Here is a 23,516-nt window from a genome sequence, read left to right as displayed (position 1 = left end):
ATATATATATATATGTATATATATATATATATATGTATATATATATATATATATATATATATATATATATAACACTGTATATCCATTTATTTATTCCTTTCCTTTACTCACTTATTCATGGCCATGGAGAGCAGTTTATGACTCCAGCGTTCATCCTGGACACGTTGCTGTGGCATGTTGCCCTGTTGTGCAACACAACATGCTATACTGATGCATCCTCAATAATCCAGGTAGAAAAATCTAAAAAAGTTAAATCTGTAAACATGTTATTGCTCTGTTAACTACACAAACTGCACATCACAGTGGGCTGTCCGCAGCCAGCAGATGTGTAATTTGTGCAGCCGAACAGATGGACGAATTGAGCACTCAGTGATAATGACTCGTTGAGTGGTGTATTAGTTGTGCGACAGATTTGTGTTTTCTCACAGGAGAAGGAAAATTGGTTCTGGTCTCTGCAGCAGACGAGGAACACGGCAGCGTTTAGGAAGCAGAGTTGGTAAAGAGGGGAAATCTTTATCCTGTTATTTTGATTCATCAGGTTTAAAAGGAGTTATAACTCAACCCATCCACCAAGACAAACACTTTACGGATGCATTCTTTTCTTGTGTAAGGAGATAAACAAACAGAAGGAGCAGGAGGGAGGAAATTCAATACTGGAGTACACTGCTGCTCTGTAACCTAATTATCTAGACATTTAATGAACCTAAAAACCTTTCACTCACAACAAACTCCTTAAACATATTGTCGATATATTCTGACTGGAGCTTCACGTGAGTGAAAATAAAACCAGATCCCTGATCAGTTGGGTGAAGAAAAGCACAAGTAGACCGTTGGTGTTGCAAAAACATTTATTTAAAAGGCAAAACCATGAAAAAGTTCTTCCTATTTTTAATTTTTACTGTTTTATTATCTAAGATGGATGCACTACACTGATGATGAGGTGCAGGAGTTGTTCTATATTTTATCCATTTTTATACTCTGTTAATTATTACGCTGTATTTTTCCTATAATGTGAGCACACGTGGAGCAGAGGGCTTTAAGGGCCTTGCTCAAGGGCAAATGAGGGTGGAGGCAGACGTGGGTGCTTCAGCTTTCCCACCCAAATTTTATGTGCCGGTCTTGGGATTTGAATCTGTGACTTCCTGATCACAGGCTCTCCTCCTCCAACCTCTGCACCACCCAATAACTACAATAATTATTAACAAAAAAGGTTAAATCATTTAACCTGGACCAGTTTTTTTTAAGTGAAGAAACGTTTCGTCCCCCATCCAGAGGACTTTGTCAGTCTACGGCCTGCCAACCAGATCTGTCCAGTAGGTAACCTTCAGTGCTTTGTTTCAAGCCAACCTCCTGTTGCAATCTCAGAAGTAGACTTTTAACACGTATAATTTGGCGGTTCATGCTGTGATTTCTATTATTTAAAATAATAAAATCACCAGTGATGTTGTCAGGCAATGGAGGGACTACTTCAAAGACCTTCTCACATCCACCAGCACGCCTCCGTCCACAGGTCTGAGGTCACCAAGGTAATGAAAAGGCTCTGTGGTGGCAAGAGACGGTTAGTAGAAAAGATCTGCTCTGAGTTTTACGCCTCTACTTGGAACAAATAAAAAGTTCATTTTTAATAAACCACTCCATAAGTTCAGATGTAAGGTTCAAATTTGGATTATTAACCTTTATTTCTGAGGAAAAATGTTATTTCATTATGGATGTAAACTGATGTCAGCTTAAGGCCTCAAGCAAACTTGAAAATTCTGCGTTTGCTTATTGATTGTGAGCACAAGGAACGGTAGATGGATAGAAAACAAAAGAGCACTGGTGATCAGGTGTGAAGGGAGAGAACAGATGATTAAAACGCAGAAGCAGTTTCTGTTTCACTCACAGCTGTGATCAGTGGTTCCCTACAGCTAAGATGAATATTGAAACAAAGTTGTAAACTGAATTAATTCATGGAAAGCTGAGCTCATTAGATTCTGTTTTCTTTGGCTGAAGAATAGGAGCAGAATAAAAGGCAGCTGGATGAACGTTCAAGTCAAAGCAGGAAAGTTAGACATAATCAAAATGTCACTTTTGAATTCAGTAAATGTTGTAAAGCAGTTTCAGAGCACAAAACCCAAAATGATTCACAGGAGACCAGATTAGAAGGTAAGTGACTTTATTTACAGTGTGGAGAGGAATCCTCAAGGAAAAAGGACCTGCAGGAGGGCAGCAGAGTCTCTGTGTTCTCAGATAATCTTGAACACAATAATAATAATAATATCTTCAACACCATGATTCCCCAGACCCTGATGGACAAACTACTCACACTAGGACTAACCCCCTCCATATTCAACTGGGTTCTGAACTTCTTAACCAGACCTCAGTCTGTGAGAATCCACAACTTCTCCTCCTCCACCATAACCCTCAGCACTGGCTCCCCTCAGGGCTGTGTGTTGAGCCCCCTCCAGTTACAAATACTTGGGTGTGCACCTGAACGACAACTTCTGCAGGGGCAAAAAGCCTGATCAAGAAAGCTCATCAGAGACTCTACTTCCTCAGGCGGCTGAGGCGAGCTGGTCTGGGAAGCTCAGTCCTCACCTCCTTCTACCGGTGTGCAGTGGAGAACATCCTGTGCTCCAGCATCAACGTGTGGCATGGAGGCTGCACAGCTGCAGAAAGAAAAGCTTTGCAGAGAGTGGTGAAGGCTGCACAGAAGATGTTGGAGTCAGTCTCCCCATCATCACAGACATTTACACCTCCAGATGCAGGAAGAGGGCCACCTGCATCATGAAGGACCCCACTCACCCAGCACACACACTTTTCGCACCGCTCTCCTCAGGAAAGAGGTTGAGAAGCATTAAGTGTAGCACCACTAGACTGAGGAACAGCTTCTACCATGAGGCTGTTAGACTCATGAATCTCTAACCAGAATAATCACTGTAAGAAAACAAAGAAAATCACTGTAATGCCACTTTAATTGGCGATATGTGACTTATCTGTGCTGCTGATTATCCATGCTGCTGATCTCGTGCTGCTCTATTTATTTATACCCATCTGCTCACCACAGACTCACTGATGTTACGACGTATGTTTCACATTATTAGTGTGTAGCGTATATCTTATCTTAGATCCTTATTTACTGTTTCTTTTTACACTTTATGTTTTTGCCTTTGTTGGGCGTAACTGGGACTCTGAGTACATCATTTCGTTCCACCTCATGTACCACATGCGATGTGAACGACAGTAACATTAACTTGAACTTGAAGTTATTATAAGTCAGAAATAACTGTTAGTTATTGTGGTTTATTCTTCTTTACAGGTCCAGAGAGGGAGGTCACTAGGATTCCACGCTGACGGTCGGAGAGAGGAGTCTCGTGGTGTTGGTGGGGAGCAGGCTGCGGATTTGCTCTTGATTTCAGGGTGGTTTAATTTCAGGTTGGTTAAAAGATAAGAGCCACAGATCTGGCAAAAGCACCACAGAAGGAACAGGTTCAGTTGTTTCACGTGATTAGAGCAGTAGGTCAAACTTTAATTTCTAAGGAGACGTGCTGCGCTTAAAATAATCATTCACAGCAATCTTTGAAGATGAATCCTTTTATTAGACTGAAGCGTCTGCCAAGGGCATCGCTACAAACCTGACATTGCACAGCTACATTTTATAAAACATACTATTACTATAAAAATACTACATTTACAACAAGAGACTAAGGATCAAGCTTGTGAGCCTTGATAAGCTGAGGCATCAGTCTCATTGGTGCTTTTATTCGTTAATGTTTCTTTCCATGAACCCAAAATGAAAAACTGTTATTTAAAAAATTTCTAAAAAAAAAAAAAACAGATCACAATTGGAATCAAAATTTTGATTGGTTTCTTTGTAGTCAAACTGGCTGAATCAAAATCTTCAAGGCGATTTGACCTTTTATTCATTTATTTGATAAAAAAATAAAAACGGCTACAGAACGTGAGAAAAAAACGTAATTTTTGAAGATTTTTGACTCGGTCATCACAACATGAAACTAACAGTGATAGTATTTTTCAAGGCCCCTCAGGTTTTCTGTCAATCTTGTATTTTGTGCACGATAAACAGAAACAGAATAAAATAGAGCCGTAATGGAAAAAGATTTAATTGGTGTCAGTGCAGCAGAGCTGTCTTGCATCGTAACACCATCATACAGACTGAAGGAGGTTAAATACCTCTGATGACACACAAGCTCTCTTCAAACATGCTTTGATATTATATTCTTCTGGTGCTTTCATTTCTAAACCCCACTGATCATCGGTAATATCATTAAATCAGACAAAAAGCTCCTGTTGTGACCACTGCAATACTATTTTCAATCAGCAAATTAAGTGTATCATAAATGGATGCTCCTTCGGTGTGTCACATGGCAACAATTCTATTTTCTGTATTCTCAACAAACTTTAGACCAGACATCTAACAAGGTTGAGTCAGGTCATCTTGATGGATTCTTCTTTGTTGCAACGTTTCGTCTTTTATCCAAAAGCCTTCTTCAGTCTGAAACCCTGCAAGAAAGTCAGACATATAAATAACACCTTGTCAGAATGGACCAACCGGTTTTCTGCTGACGGCCAGAGCTAGTTGTTCGCATGCAACTGGAGGACCATAAGCCTAACAATAGATCGTTAGACCTTAGATCAAACAGTTTATTTAGTTATTTATTTTAAGTCAAGGTTCTTTATTGTCATTCTCATCACATGTGGTACATGTGGTGGAAAAAAACTGTGTACACAGCGTCCCAGTTACATCCAATAAAAGTATAAATTGTAAAGAAAAGCAGTAATAAGATCTAAGATATGAACTAAGAATACACTAAACACTAATAGTACAGAAACAGTATGCCAAAGAACAGCAGCACGAACATGAGTCTGTGTGAGCAGATGAGTATGAATGAACATAGCAGCATGAGATCAGCAGCATGGATAATCAGCAGCACATATCAACAATCAAAGTGGCATTACAGTGATTTTTTTTTTCACATTGATTACCCTGGTTAGAGATTCATGAGCCTAACAGCTTCAGGGTAGAAGCTGTTCCTCAGTCTAGAGGATCTACACTTAACCCATCAGTGTTTATATGGAAATTCACCAGATTATCTGAAGGACCTTCTTGCTCCATATTCATCCACCCGGTCCCTACGATCACAGAACAGTCATCTCCTCCACCTGCCACGAACTAAATTAAGAACCATGGGAGATTGGGCATTCTGTGTGGCTGCCCCCCCCCTCTGGAACTCCCTCCCTGAATATCTGAGAGCTCCACAATCATTGACTGACTTTAAAAAAGGCTTAAAGACTTTTCTTTTTAAGCAAGCCTATTCTGCCTCCACATGATTGTATCATTGATTTTAGTTGTTTGTATCATTGATTTTAGTTGATTTTATCACAGATTTTAGTTGATTTTATCACAGATTTTAGTTGATTTTATCATTGATTTTAGCTGATTGTATCATTGATTTTAGTTGATTTTATCACAGATTTTAGTTGATTTTATCATTGATTTTAGTTGCACTCTGTAGCACTTTGAGATTTTTGTTAATGAAAAGTGCGTTACAAATTAAATTCATTATTATTATTATTATTAATGCTCTTCAACCTCCTTCCGGAGGGGAGTGGGGCAACAAGTGTGTGTGCTGGGTGAGTGTGGTCCTTCATGATGCAGGTGGCCCTCTTCCTGCATCTGGAGGTGTAGATGTATGTGATGGTGGGGAGGCTGACTCCAACAGACTTCTGTGCTCTCTTCTTTGCAACAAAACATAAAAACAGTCACAAACGGTTGTTTTTGTTCTTCACCTGGATAAGAAACTGACGTTAAAAAGATGTTTTGGAAAAACAGAACTGAGCATAAAGTCGGCTCACATTAGATACACTTATCATATAACCCTCAAGTTATACTGTAATAAGAGCATGTAGGAACTGATATAGATTCTTTACAATAAACACTGAACTGGAACGGTTTTTCCTTTTGTCTGTCATAATTTTAGTTTTTATCTTTCTCTCTTGTGCTGGTAATTGTAGTGTTTGAATGGTGAAGGTATAACGAGCTTAGTTTACGTTACTTTTCTTTTGGTCTCTTCTCAAAGTCATAATCTGGTGATATTATAGAACTTTGTATTTTTAGAAACAGAACATGGATTTTCTCATTGCTGCAGGTACACTTATAATTTTTCAACAGATGAAGCCAAGGTGCAGCCACACTCCACAGAATATCAAGTCAAACGGCACAAACAGGTTTGTCGTATTCCAATAAGACGCTCCGCACTCCTCTGATCAGTTTCATTCACAGCTGAAAAGCAGAAGTTTCTTTTTCTGCTTTTTCACGTGCAGAACAGCAGTTTGGATCCCACCCAGTTTTACAGCATCAGCTATGAACATGTCAGGATCATTCTTGTAATTAATTCTCTAAGTTTAAAAAAATAGAACAAGGAAGTAAAGTCCGATGCAGTGTCCGTAAATGAATTGTTTGAGTTTGTCTCTGTGATAAAGAATGAGGAAGTTTCAGAGTAGTGACAAAAAAGGAAGCATACAGTCTCACATCGTCAGACAGGTGGACTCCTCTCAACACCAGCTGCTGTAAGATTTACATTTTACACAATTTGAACTTTCTTGTTGCTCCTCAGTTTACATTTACATTCTGATGTTGATGTATATTAATTGACTTAATTGTCTGCTTTGCCTCTGAATATTTTATTCAGGCTTTGCAGCAGTATAATGGATACAGCAGTGGCCCCGTGTCAAAATGTTTCTGTGGACAGTTTGTCAGGAGCGCTGACACATAGCTGCTCTGAGAACAACCTGACATTTATCTGTAAGTTTTGGGCTGGTCCCCTGCAGACGGGAGGGGATGAAAACTGTTGCGACAATGAGAATTCTGAGTCGGTGTCAGTCATCCTCCCTGCTCAGTGTAGCATCTACCAGCTGAGGCTGCGCATTTCTATGAAGGTATGTAACCCCAAACTGGAGGGTTTTATGCACCCCCAAAAAAGCTGTTTTTGCAACTAAATATGACACACCAAAAACACTCAGGGTTATTTCAAGAACATGGTTGTTTATATAAAGCTGTTGTGTCATGGACTGGATTGGTTTGACCAAATATTGGGTGAAAAGGTTTGACAGAGTGGTTGGGTCATGGAAGAGTCGTCACAGTTTCCATTTGAAGCCGGAAATTGACCAAATCAGATCTTACTGCAACGGTCCTCCGCTTTATGGATATAACATGAAATGCTAAAAAGGTAAAAACTCTTAAACGTATGTCCTGATGCATGCTCAATAATCCAGATAGAAAAATCTAGCAAAAGTTAAAGTCCTCTGGAAGAATTCTTCTTATTGAAGTGTTTCATCTTTTATCCAAAAGACTTCTTCAGTTTGAGGAGCTGCAATAAACTCAGTCTTATAAATAATACTTTCTCATAGTGAATCAACCAGTTTGATGGTGACAGCCAAAACTAGTGATTCATATGCAGGAGGACCATCAGCCTAACGACAGATCGTTAGTGCCGATAGCCGCCCAGGGCTATCAGGGCACTAACGATCCGTCGTTAGATTGATGGTTTTTATAAAGATTTATAAAGATCTTAAACATACCGTATTTTTCGGACTATAAGGCACACTTAAAATCCTTTAATTTTCTCAAAAATCGACAGTGAGTCTTAATCCAGTGCACCTTATCTATCAATTCTGGCTGTGCTTACTGACCTCGAGCCAATTTTATGTGGTACAACTGAACAACGCTGAGAGTTATTGTGAATGATTTAAATAAAGTTTGACTTATCTGACTGTTTTGTTTCACTTAATGCGCCTTATAATCCGGTGCGCCTTATAGTCCGAAAGATACGGTATGTTGAACCCGATTGGCTTTCTTAGTAACTTTGGCTTGCTCTAGGCAGCGAGTTTGGTTAAACTAACATTAGTACTAGCAAGCAGGTGCTGATAATGGTCGGTGTCATCTAGCTAACTAACCACTAACCCAAGGTGTAGTAACCAAGTAATTTTTGCTAGGGGAAAAAAAAAATGCTTTTACTCATGTTATATATTTTTAAAAGTAAGATGGTAAAGGCTGTATACTGTACACTCAAATGTTTGTTACTCTGCCTTCAGGCACAGGAAAAAGCGTGCCATCCTGACCCATTTGCAATCTTGGATTCAGAGAAGTACACCCTGCTGTATGCCAGGGGGGATGAGTGGTATGAGGCCTACGATGACTGTCAGATTATCAGGACATTAGATATCCCATGGTCACATAATGACTCTCAGTGTCTTTTGGCACAAATAGTTGTAAAACCCCTTGTTGCAGCTGATCCAGAGAAGAAGAAAAGACAAGAGCAGTGTTTAAACTACCTGATCGGACATGATCTGGAGAAAGAGGCTTCTGACCGACTTGGTGAACTCACATTCACCCGCAGGAAACTGGCATCTTCACGAAAGCACGAGCTGAAGAATCGAGACGAGATGTTGTACACCACAGAGCCCTGGATAACATGTGCGCCCATCCCAAACGAGCTTGAAGACTGGCTGAAAAGAAAGTTTTCTGTCACCGTCCACTACCTGAACAAGATCAGTTTTTGTGTGCAGGTTGATTCTAATGCAAGTCCAAATGTTCTTCTTCAAGTTTTCAGAAGCGTTGCGGCAGATAACGGAGTTGAATATGACACCTCTGATGGTCTGGTGTTGAAAGTCACGGGGAGGGAGGAGTTTTTTTCTGGTGACCATACCCTCATTGAGTTCCTCTGGGTTCGACACTGTTTGAAAACCAGTCAGGATATCCACCTCTCTGTGGTTCCTGTCTCACACCTTCCAGCCGAGACCATCACGCTTGTGGACTGGCCGCTTGTTGATAGCTTCAGCGGACAGTTCAGTTCTCACGAAGATCTGAGTCTCCAAGGCAAGGATTTGGATGACATCTTCATGATATCCTTGTGGGACTGTGAGAGAAAGCTCAGAGTCAAACTGCTTGGCTTTGATATCCCCAAACTGCCGAACAAACGGCCTCAGTCTGTTCACGTTGAAGCATCCATACTTTATGGTGGCAAGGTCCTCTCCTCCGTGTCCTCCAATCCCAAACCTTTTGCAGATGAGGTGATGTGGAACGAGTGGCTAGAGTTTGATATTCTTCTCAGGGATCTGCCACGTGGAGTCAAGCTTGGCTTTACCATTAACGCAAGTGCTACAGATATGTCTCCAACAACCAAGGACCCAAAGTCAACAGGAGTTCGAGACTCAAAGGGAACGTTGACCCTAGAATCAAAGCCACCATTGCTGTCGGCTAACAAAGCAGCGGACGCTCAGAAAGGAAAACAAAAGGTGCTCTACTTTGTCAACCTTCTTCTTATAGATCACAGGTGAGTTCATAACCATGGCTTTGTATGGATGTTTGATGTCAGTGTTAAAGACTTAACTGCGACAATTAAAAATCTGGAACTGTTTTATTGCCTGAAGTCCATCTTCGACTCAAATTAATCTTTAGTAAATCTTTAGTTTTCGTCCAATACTCTTTAAAAAGTTAGAGGTCGTTTTAAACAATTCATGTAGTCACATCCATCTCCCTTTCATTCTTTAAATCATTCAGATAGTTTAAAACATTTTCTGCTATGAGAAGCATGCGTTTGTAAAGTCTCTTCAAACTGGTTTTGATTTCATGAATAGTCATTTGATTGATTCTTATTTTATGTATTGTGATAATAGTTTAATGCTTTATTCTTCATCAACTGTATTTTGAACACCAGTAGTTTATTGTCACCAAAGGCCCATCCAGGGAGAAGCATTGCAAATTAGCATAGGCTATAAATGTTTTACTTTACTGTTAATATTTGTGGCTATACAAATAAACAATAAATGAAATGAAAGCAACAACAACAAAAAAAAAGATTTTAACAGCCTAAACTATTAACCATGGCCCTTTTTCTCTGTTTGGACTTGTGCTGTCATTTACAAACTTATGCATATTTAACTTAGGCCTACCTTTAAACTACAATGTCAAAATTGCTAAATTTACAAGCCATAACATGCATTGGTACATCTGAATGTTAAAGTTTGCTGGTGAAGATAAAATAAGATAAAACTATTGATCCTGCAGTAAGACATAAGACGTAAAGTTGAAAATTTATGTGAAAAATGAAATAATAATAATAATCTTAAAAAATGATCATGTTTCAAGAAAGACAGCTGGTGTGGCAGATACAAAACAATGTAACTAAGAGCACAAAACACAGACAAACCACAAACCAGACAGAATATGGAACCACAATGACAGACTGCAGATAAGAGAAGTTAGAGAGACTAAAAAGATAGGTGAGCTTGTGTTAAGACAGCTTAATGTGTCACAAGAACGGAATACCCAGAAGAAAGGACTGATCATGAACAACCCAGGCACAAAGAAGTCAATTCACTGCTTTTACTTACAGTGAGAAAAGAACTCTGGATTAAACTGGAACCCTGTGGAGTAAGGAGATGATTTAAATCCAGAGTCCAGCTCAGGAAGGGGTTACACAGAATGTGAGGTTTTCCCTTACTAATAGATGGTAGGTGAGCAGCTTGGTTCCAGAATCCATAACAGTCATGAGAAGGTCCAAGAAGCACTAGAGAGCATGGAGGCTGAAGATACAGGAGAGCAGCTGAAGGGGCACAGAGTTCCAGAGGTTCACATGGAAGCCGAGGCGCACAAGTGGATCACAAGCGGTTCCCTGGAAAGATCATATAAAAGGAATTAGTATTCACAAGGCACTAGTGCACATAAGAGTCTGAGAGCACGAACCATTGGCAGGGTAATGCTCCAGGGTCGAAGTAGTCAAAGCTTCTCGCCCAGGATCCTCATCAGAAATCATTGTCTGCAGCTGTGGGAGTATGGCGCCTTCTAGTGACCAAACACCGCAACTCCCATATAATGACAACAGGGAACAGGTGTAAGGGGTGATTCAAAGTGTTCATCATTGCACAAGTGTACAAACTATACGCTGGGGGAGAAGGTCAAAGACTGCTGTATATGCTACTCAGAACAGTTTTGTTGATACGCCCTGTATAACCAGCATGTGGCTGTTCTCCTGCGTGACAAAAGTCGACACACCGTCTGACGTACGGCGAGTCTCGGTGCAAACAGTAATCCCAAATGAGCGATCAGCAGCTCAGCTGCGAGCCCAAACTCACAAAGTTCTCTCTGTGAGAGAGTCCGTTCAGATGTTTGTAGTTTATCATAAATATCTGCAAGTCTGTACCTGTACGTCTTAAACCATTCGGAGACGTAAAAATATGGAACAACAACAATTTTACCTTAGTACTAGCATCCGTCACAGGTTCAACTCCCGGTACCGTCAACATCAAAATGTGGGTGGAAAAGATAAAACTCCCACACCTGCCTCCACCCTCATTTGCCCATGTTCCTAGACAGTGGACTCCATGTACTTGAAGTCCTGCACCTTTAGGACCTCTGCCCCTTTAGCCTCACTGTTCCACCTCCTCCCTCTCATTCACACACATGTACTCTGTCTTACTGCGGCTGACTTTCATTCCTCTTCTTTCAAGTACATACCTCCACCTCTCCAAGTTCTCTTCCACCTGTTCCTTGTTCTTGCCACAAATCACAATGAATCATCTGCAAACATCGTAGTCCATGGCCTGACCTGATCTGTTAGTCAGTCCATCACCAAAGCAAACAAGAAGGGGCTCAGAGCCGATCCTTGGTGCACTCCCACCTCCACCTTGAAGCTATCTGTCACTCCTACAGCACATCTCACTACTGTCCTGCTGTCCTCATACATGTCCTGTACCAGTCTAACATACTTCTCTGCAACTCCAGGTTTCCTCATGCAATACTACCTCCTCCCTCAGCACCCTGTCATAGTTTAGAGTTTCTTAGTAACAATAAGGGAGGAAAAATAGAAGAACGAAACAGCAGCATAAATATTCACACAGAGATTAAATCATTGAAAACTCACACAAGTAAATGATAAAACTTCCAGGTGACTATGATGGCACCAAACTATAAATGTGTCTACATGATGACCTTCTACAAACCTTTTCCAATGTTAACAGTTTAGCATTTTTCTTAAAAAAAATGAAATGTACTGTTCATAGTTGAATTTCTGGCACTTTTCTTAGTTTTAAATGTGTTAGGGTCAAAAGTTACTGCTGCGCCGCTGCATATTTAAATGCAATTAAAACATAAAATAAAAAGCATAAGGCAAAGCAGCTTTATTGCACAAACTTAACGTTTAGTCTTTCCTCTTTGGCTACAAAAGCTTCAGTTTTATCTTTGTTGAGCTGAGGAAAGTTCTGGCACATCTAGTGGTTCAATGCGCTCACTCAGTGCATGTACTGTAGTCCCTATACGTTGGAGTGACATAAAGCTGATGTTTATTTGAGGAAGGTTTTTACTTCCTGATTCACTGATTTTGGCTTTTGTCTCCTTCCTCATGCAAAATCATCTTCTTCTTTTTAACTTTGATGTGCACAGAATGGGACTCAACCTTGAGTCCTGATGACTCTGTGGTGTGTGTATAACGCAGTGGTGTAGTCTACATTTTTGTACTGGGTATGCTTAGAAACCGAAGTACACGGGTTAGTACAATGGAACCGTCAATTTATTTTGATTTTTAAGCACATTGAACATTTCCAAATTTCCCTGATGCTTATATTTGAATAAATGAGCAACAAACTTTGTGCAACAGTTGGCTTTGTATTAAAAACATATAGAATTTATTAAAAAGTATCAAAGCAAAACATGTTCAAGTATTAAGTAGTAATTACAGAAGTATTAATTATACAAAAACACCTTGAACCAACTCAATGTCTCTATAAAATGTTCCAAATGTGTTAAAAATGACACATGCCCAATAATATGTCATGTATCATTGGGCACTTTTAAGCGGGTATACTGAAATTCCCAAGCTTTTCTAATGGGTATACTCTGTATATCACATAGACTACACTACTGGTATAACGTATGCGACCAAAATAACATGAAATCCTAAATAACAAGCAGCCATCGTGAGACTGTTGTATCCCTGCAGGTCTGTCCTCAGCCAGGGCTCCCACACCCTGCACATGTGGTCCTACGCTGACCAGGAGGATGAGGCCATCACATACAAAGCAGACAAGTTGTCCTCTGCTACAAACCCAAACATCGCTGACTCCATGGCCATCAGCATCCTTTTAGACCGCTACAGCTTCCCTGTAGTTCTCCCGAACACCCTGAGCCACAGTGACGGTGCTAGGGATCCCACCTCTGGTCTTCCCCCAAACAAACCCATTGCCTCCTTTTCTGCATCACCCCAGACAACAGAATCTGACCCAGATTCTCTTTCTCCACAAATGAATAATCTTCAGGTCCCAAACATTGACACGAATACCATCAGACCCTCAACCCTAGTCAGTAACACCAAGAGGGCTTGCCTCAAAAGGTTTCGGAAGGAGAGCGTCCAATATGCCTCCAGCCTGCCCCACTTCTTGCGCAGCATTGATTGGATGGACCGCAGAGTGGTCGAGGACGTCCACTGGTTACTGGGAAACTGGGACCCTCGGGAACTGGACTTAACTGTGGCCTTGGAGTTGCTGAGCATAGACTTTGCAGATGAGACTGTCAGAAGACTAGCAGTGCAAAGACTGGAGACGCTGTCCAACGACGATGTGCTTAAATATCTGCTGCAGCTGGTGCAGGTATGGGTTGATGTTCAGTTGTTTCCATTCTGCCTGATAAATGGGTGTAAATGTGAACATTTTGTTTTAGAGAGAGACACCGACCAGGTCTTTCTGTCATCTTGATTACTTTTACAGACCTTGAAAGTGGAACCTTACCACGACAGTTTCCTGGCTCGATATCTGATCCAACGAGCTCTGCGGGTGAGTCCTGAAACATTTGCTTATTTGTTTAAAAATCAGCTCTTGTAATAGAAAATGACAGAGTGTAATTTAGCTTTTACATAAAGGATTTGGTTGTTAGGATGAATATATTAGTACTGAGCTTGGTGAAAATTTTAAATTATTAATAATAATTTCATACCAACACAATTAAAAAAATGTGTTGGTATGAAATTTCCTCACTTTTGTACAATTAATATTTGAACATGATAAAAAAATATATATTGTATTAAAAAAAGACTGAAAGAAAAAAGTCACATGATAATTTATTCAGAGTTACTGAAACTCACATTTAATTTCTAATTTTTTTCAACCTCCTAAAACAATTTAGGGAATAAAAAAATAAAAAAAAGAACGTCCCCCTTCCTTGACATGACGTAATGTATCTCCACAAACTATATTCCACTTTTTTATTTTTGTTTTTTCATACTACAATCTATTTTATTTCCATTATAAAATAAACATTTTAACCATTAACATAAAGTAATCGTTTAAAACAATTTCTAAAGTTTAATTCCACACCTACATTGTTACTTATTTATTTAATTGTGGGTTTTAGATGTATGGTGGTTGTACATGTCTGTGTATGTTTGTTTATTTTTATTTGTTTGTTTAAATATTTTACAGCACAACGTTTGACATATGGATATAACCAAATAACTGAACATTTACAATTTAGAAATTTCTATTTCCCTTTTATAAATTTGATCAGAAATAATCTGATATTACACTTTTGTATGAGTGTTTTAATTAAGGACTACATTTCCTTTGCACGGTCAAATAATTTTTATTTTTTTTAATGTCTAGCCCTAACATAAAAAAATAAAATAAAACAATAACGCTCTTCCTGTGGGCTGCAGTCACGTCTGTGCTCGTCATGTAAACTCTGTTCTGTTGCAGAGTAAGAGAATCGGCCACTTCTTCTTCTGGTACGTCCGCAGCGAGGTGGCAGGGTGTCCATACTTCTGCCAGCGCATGGCTGTGATTTTGGAGGCCTACCTGCTGGGGTGTGGTCAGGCCATGATTGACAGCTTCACCCAGCAGGTGCAGGCTGTGGAGGCCCTGGAGAAGGTGGCTCTAAACATCAAGAAACTCTACCCCGACAAAACTGATCTCCCTTCTACAGGTGAGAAGAACTCCTCAAGGACAGAAAAATAGTACTCCACTTTTCAGCACAGTGAGAAAAAAAAATAACTAACACTTGAAATGCTTTGACATGTTTAATGTTAGAAATTCTTAATGTTTTTCTTGGAATCTTTTAAAGCAAAATTCTAGACATCCTTTTCAAAAGTAATCTTCAGTTTTGATGGAACATCGTGAACTGTCTCAAATAACAACTCGAAAGCTCTGATTGTCCTGTCCACGCAACAAAATAACACAAATATCTAGATGCTGAAAAGCGTTTTTAAAAATTTAGCTGTGAAAATTTTAAATGAAGGCTTTGACCAAATACCATAAGGAATTCAATTCAGTTCAGTTTATTTCTGTAGAAGTCGTCTCAGGGCACTGAACAGAAACATTCACATACATTATACAAGCCAGTTCGTAAAAGTTCTGTATCTAAAGAAGCAGCAGGTTGTGTTGAATCTTCACTTCGTCGCAGTCTCCCATCCTGAGCGAGCACAAAGGAGACAGTGGAAAGAAAAAACTACATTTTAACAGGAAGAATCCTCCAGCAGAACCAGGCTCAGGACGAGTGGCCCTCTGCTTCGACCGGCTGGGTTTGAGACAGTATGCAACCTACCACTGTTTTTATTTTTATCTGATAGAAGCAATTGAAGCAACTAAAAAGTGGTCAAAAGATAAACTTAGAGGACTAGCAGAAGTTTAGCAAAAGTAAGAGCTCTGTCTGTTTGGGGCTTCAGCGCCCTGCGGGATCCCTGATATTTGTCTATCATGATCTCTCCAGTTCTATTCGCCAAACCCACAATGCTAAAATGTCAACAAATAAAATAAAAAAAACAGTTTTCCACTTTAATGCAGTTACAAGATGAAAAAGTGATACATTGTTACAAACGTGTGAGTGTTGTTCATGTTTTTCCCTTAGATGACTTTTGTTGTGAATTGGCACTTTATCAATAGACAGACTTTAACTGAAACGCATTGTACGTCAATAAATTGATTTTTACACTTTTTCTTCTTTAAAACAAAATATAAAATGGTGCCAGAGAACTTTCTTGATTCAGAAAATGTATAATTTCAACTCACTTGTCCAACAAGGCATCTTATCAACTCTCTTCTGTTGCTTTGGTCTATCAGTTTATTACAGGCAGATAAATGGTTCTTTTGATACATTCATTTTAATTTTTGTGTGAGTTTTACATTCAAAGAGGATCTGGTTAGACCAGCTTATTTAACTGGATCTGGCAAACAATCAGCTTAATATGTCTTAAATGTTAACATGTATAATTCACATCACATTCATGCTAAAGAGGTGCATCTTAATGAGTCGACACATTGCTTTTTTAAATCAAGATCTTTTTATTCTTTTACACAAACACAGCAAAGAGCAGAATCCCCTCCCGTCCCTCTCCACCTGCACTGAACCAGCCACACACACAAACGTCCCCACACAGGCATTGACATGTTCCCAACACATGACACAAAAGGCTGCCAGGTGTCCCAGAATCCCCCCACAGAACCCCCCCACCCCAGGGTATATTCAATACGTATCTTTTAAAAGTGCCCTTAATTATTCTGTTTGTTTTTGTTAGTTTTGCACATACATACATAGTAAATTAAATGAAACAAAGTAACAAGAAGAGTCAGCAGAAAGTCTTCCTTCTGCAAAATGTCTTTATATTTTTAAACCCATGCACACATTCTGTTGAAAGTTTCCAGAAAGTGTCTGCGTACAAGCAACATCAACTGATGGACAAAATACAGTCATTTGTTTTATCTTTGTAAATGTTTCTATTCATAAAAGTAATCAGTCTGTAACAGTAGAGAAAATCCCATTCTTCTTTAATTTGCTTAAAACAAATTCTGAGAACGTAATGGTGCTTCACAGCTGCTCCCAAGATCAAATAGTTTCTTTAAAACTCAGAACAAGTGCTTCCCAGCCATTTGTTTTTCATGGTCGAAAGAACGAGTTGCTTATATGTCATTTATTATAATTATTTGAATAAATGTGCCTCGATTGTTCTTGTTTTAGCTCCCCTCAAGCTACAGGAGCTTTTACGAACAAGCAGTCTGCCAGACGAGTTCCTGCTGCCCTTTGACCCCCGCATCAAAGTCGGAAGAATCCTGGTGGGTCAATAGTTTCTTTATGTTTTCAAAGAAGTGTATTGGAGTTTCATCATGATGTACATATTGTGTAACAATTAAATATATATTTATTTATTCATTTATTCATTCATTTAAATATATATGTTAAATATATGTATGCATGTACAGTATTGTTGCTTTTTTACACAACATTAAAATGTTGAAGGCATTTTATTATTCTTAATACTGAGGTTTTGTCCAACACCTTTGATCTTTTGTGGCATTATGATCTGCTCCTCTGGACGGATTCCCCTTCTGTATATATCTTATATTTTTTATATTTCATAGTCCAGCTTGATCCTTTTTTTTGTTTCATTTATAGTCTGTAATGTTTAACCTGGGAGCGTTTAAACAGAAACTGATTTGAGGTCTTAAATTCGCTCTTGTCTTGCTGTTGCTCTTAACTTGAACCCCGGATTAAAGTCATTCACACCATACATCTTTTGAAATCTTCTAATCCAGCTGGACAAATGTAAGGTGATGGCCTCCAAAAAGAAGCCTCTGTGGCTGGAATTTTCCCCCATGCCGTCGCCCACCTCCACCACACCAGTGGGAATAATCTTTAAAGAGGGTGACGACCTCAGACAGGACATGCTAATCATTCAGGTCACAGAGATTATTTTGGTCTTCAATCATTTTAACAACTCACATGAACTTATAAAAAGTAAAGCCTAAGGTTGTATGCATCTCTCTTTAGACTTTGATGGTGATGGACTCGATCTGGCAGGAGAAATCTCTGGACCTCAATCTTATTCCATACGGTTGCATCGCCACAGGGCAGAACATAGGTACCAACATGGTCCTAATTCTTACCGAAAATGAAATAATACTACTAATTATGTGTTGAAGAAAGTTGTTTGGTAGCAAAACATAAAACAGACTGTTACTTACCTGGATCTGTATACCTGATATTTACTGGGTTGGTCCTGGTACATAAAGGACAGGGTACTATAAGGGTACTTAACTGTTATCTACCCAGAACTTTGTAAAGGGCATGTATTGGGTAAGTACCCTCTATGTAACAGAGAAGCACCTGTTAAGTACTTGGTACATTTCAGGTAAGTACTCGTTACCAGATATGCACCAAGCAAGTACCAGGCATGTACCAGGCACTTACTGTGTACGTAAGTACTGCTGGGTACATCCTTGTTCATGTGCCCGGTAGTACCTAGGTAAATACTAGGTATATACCAGAGAAGTACCTATTAAGTATTCAGTATGTGCCAAGTATATATTCAGTACTCACCATGCATGAACCAGGAATGTACCAATTGTGCACATGACAAATTTGAACCACTTTGGCTATGGCTGCCTCAGAGGAGTTGATGGGGGAGATGGCGAGCCCTAGAAACCATCTTATCCCCAGCAAACTGTTTTTTTCCACTATGGCAGTGTGGTGCTTGTGGGACTCCAGTTTGTTTGTGGCTCCTCGGACTGATGAAGTCCTTTGGATGAAGGACAAACATCTCAGCAAAAAAAAAAACTGTCCAAATGACTTGACTGAGCATAGTTGAATTGTGTACATGGTATGTACTCAGTACATACCAAGTAAGTATGTGCTGCCTTGTGCTTACTTGGTACATACCTAAATAAGTACACGGTACATACAGAGGACACCCACCACCACCCTGACAAATAAGAGCTATATGCTGAAGATAAACTGACTTTTGTGTTCATTGTTTTAGATCCAGAAATTTGTGTTTTAAACTGTTTAATTTGTTCTGATGTTGGTACTAAAACAAGTAAATTATTTTTTGATGTTAAGAACAGCTTAAAAACTGAAACCAGAGAGCAAGCATCCTGATGCATGCTCAATAATCCAGGTAGAAAAATCCAGCAAGGTTAATTGAGGTCATCTGTTGAAAAGATAGATACTGTGTCTACTTGAGTGGACTTGCAGAGAGCAAGTACACAACGAGCTATCAAAGTAAGACTATTTTTTAAATCTATAAAAGCATCACCAGTGGTGTGTTTTCAAAGGTTTTATGAACCACTTAAAGAAAAAGTTCAACTGAGTTTTGATGCATTTCTTTCCAAAGGCATGATTGAAATAGTGAGAAATGCAGCGACCATTGCTGCGGTGCAACGAACCCACGGAGGAACCACAGGAGCCTTCAGAAATGATGCTCTGTTCGAGTGGCTCAAATCCAAGGGTCCTCTTCAGGAAATAGTGAGTAAAAAAGGCACACAAGCATACTTTGAATAAGATTTATAGATTTTATTTCCATATTTTCCAGTCTGTTGAGTGCACCTGAATATAAGCTGTGCCCTCTAAAATGAAAAATGAATTTTTTGTACATCCATAAGCCGCACTTGTGAATAGGCCGCAGGTGTCTACATGAGATATTTACACAGAAATATTTTGTAAAACTTTGAATTAAATACGTACTGATAAAATACACAAATACGTACAGTCAATGGTTTTTTTTTTCTGAACAGTGCCTGTAACACAGCTGGTTAAAAATATACAGTAGCCTACCAGGAAGTCACTGATCGCTACCTTCGCCGCTAGTCCTCCAAGCCTCCCATGGAGCTCAGAGTGCCACATTAACGCACGATTCACACTTATTTCGAGTGGCTGCAAATACTTTGTTGTGCCTCCAGGGAAGGGGGGACTTAATTTCAACGGGGAGGAGAGGAGAGAACGGAGTGGACGAAGGAGTGGATCAATGAAACCAAACTTCATTGATCCACTGTGACCTGTTCGGTAGGGGTTGAACAACTACATAATTTTTAAACTCGACATTAACATAATGAAACTCGAGTAGAACTCAAGTAGTTGATGACGTCATAGAATCTAAAAATGCAAAAATAAACAAATAAATAAAACCGCAAAAAAAGGCATTTGTTATTTACAAAAAAACAGACCAACAAAACATTGGGAGTGTGTGTTCTGCTCCAACCATTTATCATACTGCAAATAAGTCACAGGAAAACCAAAACTATTAGTTATTATTATTAAGCTGCAAAAGTGAAAGAAACATGCGGCACGTCAAAAACTAAACTTAAAAACAGTGGGGTGGACGATCACCTCGCACCACCGCCCGCAGTGGTGCACGTTAGGTTTAGTTTTAGAGATTAATATGTTTATAGGTTTTTTTTTTATAGGTTTAGAGTTAATATTTTTTGCTTTTTGTTTGTGAAACAAGGTCAGAGGAAGCTGGTTCTGGTTCGGTCATTGGACCCGGTGTTGCACCATATTCTGTGACCTGCAACAGTGTATGCAGTGGTCACAGAATATGGTGTAACACCGGTTTGCAAGGAGCTCCAAACAGTCAGGAAGTTGATTCATTTTCTGTTTCCTTACGGTAGTTGAACCGGAAGATTCACCTTTAGTGAAATATTCCAGACTATTGATGCATTTCTACCTGTTTGCCAAGACTGGGCCTGCTCCGCTCCATCCATCTGCTTGGAGGAATCCATTTTGTAGCCCGCGCTGGTGCAGATCACGTGACACGTGACGCAATGACGTAACGGCGACCACGAATACTCGATGTGAAATGTAAAAACTTGAGAGATGTCCTAGGAATTGATGTGTCGATTACTTGAGTAGTCTGTTGAAGCCCTACTGTTCGGTAATTTCATTGATCATTTTTTTAACCTTTACTTATAAATGTAGTCTCATTGAGTCATGAGGACACATCCCCCAAGAGAGGCGTGCATTGAGCAGCTATGTGAGCACCCGGGTGTGACGGGGCCAAATGTTTTGGCAGCATGAAGCTTGTTAGCCGGTCCAAAAAAAAATCTATAAATTAGCCACAGCATTGTTTAAGCTGCAGGGTTCAAAGCGTGTGAAAAAAGTAGCTGCTTATAGTCTGGAAATTACGGTAAATAGGAAATTGAGTGCAGGAGAAATATTACTAATTTTGTTTACTAAAAACAACATAATAACTGTTTGCAGCTGCTCCTGGGCCAGAAGAAGTGTTAGATATGTTTGTATTTTCTCTAAATGTTCCCAAAATGAACTGTTTTGAAGTTGGAGTCACACCTGTTTGTCTGTTAGCAAAATTTCTCACAAACCACTGGGCGATTTCAGTGAAACTGATCAAGTCATCATTGCATCTAAACATACAGCTGACTGACTTTTAGAGTCAATCCAACTCAAGTTGATTACTGCTAATTATTGACCTTAGACTACACAGAAATGGCTTTACCTCTGTAGATTATTATTATTTACCAGTAACTGATTATTTTTACCTTAAATATCTGAGTACCTGTTATTATGCAGCACTACAACACTACGGAGAAGTTTGTGAAGTCCTGTGCAGGTTACTGCGTGGCCACTTACGTACTGGGCATAGGAGACCGACACAACGACAACATCATGATCACAGACCAAGGTACGCAGCACAGATCCTTGCTCACAGTTAATAGATGTTCATACAATTATTACTTATTTATAATATTTTGACAAAAGGGCCAGAGTGTTAAAAGACGCACTGAACATATTTCACTGCTCTAATTGTGTATTTTGTTCCTCTCAGGAAACCTGTTCCACATCGACTTCGGTCACATCCTGGGGAACAGAAAGCACTTTCTTGGTGTGAACAGAGAGCGCGCACCGTTCGTGCTCACACCTGATTTCCTGTATGTGATGGGAAGGGTCAAAGGTCGAAACAGCCTCTATTTTCAGCGCTTCAGCGTAAGAGTTGTTTGTTGGTGTGATTGTGTTTCATGATGTGTGACTAATATCCACAAGCTTTAACTTGAAGTGAAGTCCTAAACCATGTTCTTTATTGGTGAATTTTCATTCAACCTTTATTTATACAGGTTAATCTCATTGAGCCTCGAGGACTCATTTACAAGAGGGGCCTGTTTAATATAATCTATAGGCCTATTGTTGTAAATAAAAACAGAATGCATGTGCATTTAAATCAACCTGGTGTTTTTTCAGTCAGATGTTTTAGTAAAAATCTTAATAGGATGCTGACTTGCAGCATGCAGTCGGTAAATTTTGATTTGCATTAGCTGTTCAGAATTAAACAAATTTATTAAATAAAGAAAAGCATAACTTATTTAACATTGTTTGTTCTGCAGCTGAAGTGTCTATGATTATTTATTAATATTTTTAAGCTTTTCGAAGCCATTTGCAATTTAATTAACACAAAACAGAAAACTGGAGTGCCTGTTAGCTTCTTTGACTTTATGGTAAAACAGCAAAGTATCAACTAAAGGGGTTCTGCTCCAGGTCCAATTCTGTTCTTATGTTTTCATTGCCTATAGTATCAGGAACTACAACAAGAGTTATTACTGCAATGCTGATGAAACACAGCTTTATAAATTAGACCATAAATCAGTCATTTTTTGAAATTACTGACTTAGCATGACAAAACATAGGAAATCACAAGAAGCTGTTACCATTAATGAGTGAACTTCTTTAGCAATAAAAAAGGTAACTCTGTGGAAACCTTAATGTAAATTTGGACTGAACAACCTAATCTTAAAGTCTTTGTAAAATTGATCAAATTAAAAACATTTGAAGCAATTCATAATAAATAACATAATATCAAACATATAAATTTTCTCGAGGAGACAAGACGAAGGAGAGCCCTCATGCCCTGAAGGGACACATGCAGCTGGATACACTATGGATTCTTGGGGGCAGTGGAAGATGGTGTGTCTGTCTGTATTGTCCATTGAGGACGTAGAAGACATGTACATAATTGGATTTATGATAACAGGTTTTCTGCTTTTTGGAGTTTGTGAGTATCTGGCATATCGACAAATTCAGAAGACGTCGGCAGCGGTTCTGGCACATTGTGAGGCTGCCTGCCTTGTGTGAAGGAATGTGCCGTGCTTCAAGCACTCGGACTCAGATGCTTTGTGAGCTAAGCCGTAAACTGGCCGTGATTTTTTGAGAATCACTTGCAGCTCCAGGAACTCGCTGGCATGAAGGAATCGACCTTGGAGAAGGCTACAAGCACGGCCCGGTGGAGTGACCACAAAATGTGGCTGTGTGGAGTCGCCGTTGAGACGTACCAGCAGAACTATGAAGGCAGAGAAAAAAAAATCAAGCAGAGTCGAGCTGTCCCAAAACAAATATCTGAATCTGGCTTCCCTGCTTGGTCTTGAATAGGCCAACTATCTCACATTGGAGGTTATGTGAACAAGAAGCTCTGCTCTGCTCTTCCCGAGGACATCTATGGACCTTTATCAGATCTGAGCCGGCTGATAGACACTGTGCCATCTCTTATCAGGACTATGGAACTCTGGCAGTGCCCATGAACAACTCACCTCCTTTGTCAGCCTTCTTATGCGTAAATGTATTATGATGTCATCAGTATGTTGCTGTTTATGTGCGAGGTCTTTTTTTTGTGGCAACTTTCACACTGTGCCCCGTCCAGGACATAGTGCGAGATATATATATATATATATATATATATATATATATATATATATATATA

The 23,516-nt window shown here is 39.4% G+C and overlaps 1 protein-coding gene across 1 annotated transcript in view; it reads left to right on the top strand.

The window, feature by feature from the left end:
* The first annotated feature begins 6,708 nt into the window (after positions 1-6,708).
* Positions 6,709-23,516, top strand: part of si:rp71-17i16.5 (phosphatidylinositol 4,5-bisphosphate 3-kinase catalytic subunit gamma isoform) — an 18,076-nt gene continuing 1,268 nt past the window's right edge. The window contains exons 1-11 of the mRNA XM_037684545.1: positions 6,709-6,939; positions 8,095-9,335; positions 12,999-13,644; positions 13,762-13,827; positions 14,746-14,971; positions 17,000-17,094; positions 17,575-17,718; positions 17,810-17,900; positions 19,152-19,282; positions 21,341-21,452; positions 21,597-21,754. Coding sequence (XP_037540473.1) covers positions 6,709-6,939; positions 8,095-9,335; positions 12,999-13,644; positions 13,762-13,827; positions 14,746-14,971; positions 17,000-17,094; positions 17,575-17,718; positions 17,810-17,900; positions 19,152-19,282; positions 21,341-21,452; positions 21,597-21,754 — 3,141 coding nt within the window. The remainder of the gene's footprint in view (positions 6,940-8,094; positions 9,336-12,998; positions 13,645-13,761; positions 13,828-14,745; positions 14,972-16,999; positions 17,095-17,574; positions 17,719-17,809; positions 17,901-19,151; positions 19,283-21,340; positions 21,453-21,596; positions 21,755-23,516) is intronic.

Source organism: Nematolebias whitei, chromosome 11 (assembly GCF_014905685.2).
Source record: "Nematolebias whitei isolate Nwh7 chromosome 11, NemWhi1, whole genome shotgun sequence".
Classification (NCBI taxonomy): Eukaryota; Metazoa; Chordata; class Actinopteri; order Cyprinodontiformes; family Rivulidae; genus Nematolebias; species Nematolebias whitei.
The sequence above is the reverse complement of the archived record's forward strand: the minus strand, read 5'-3'. Positions and strand labels throughout refer to the sequence as shown.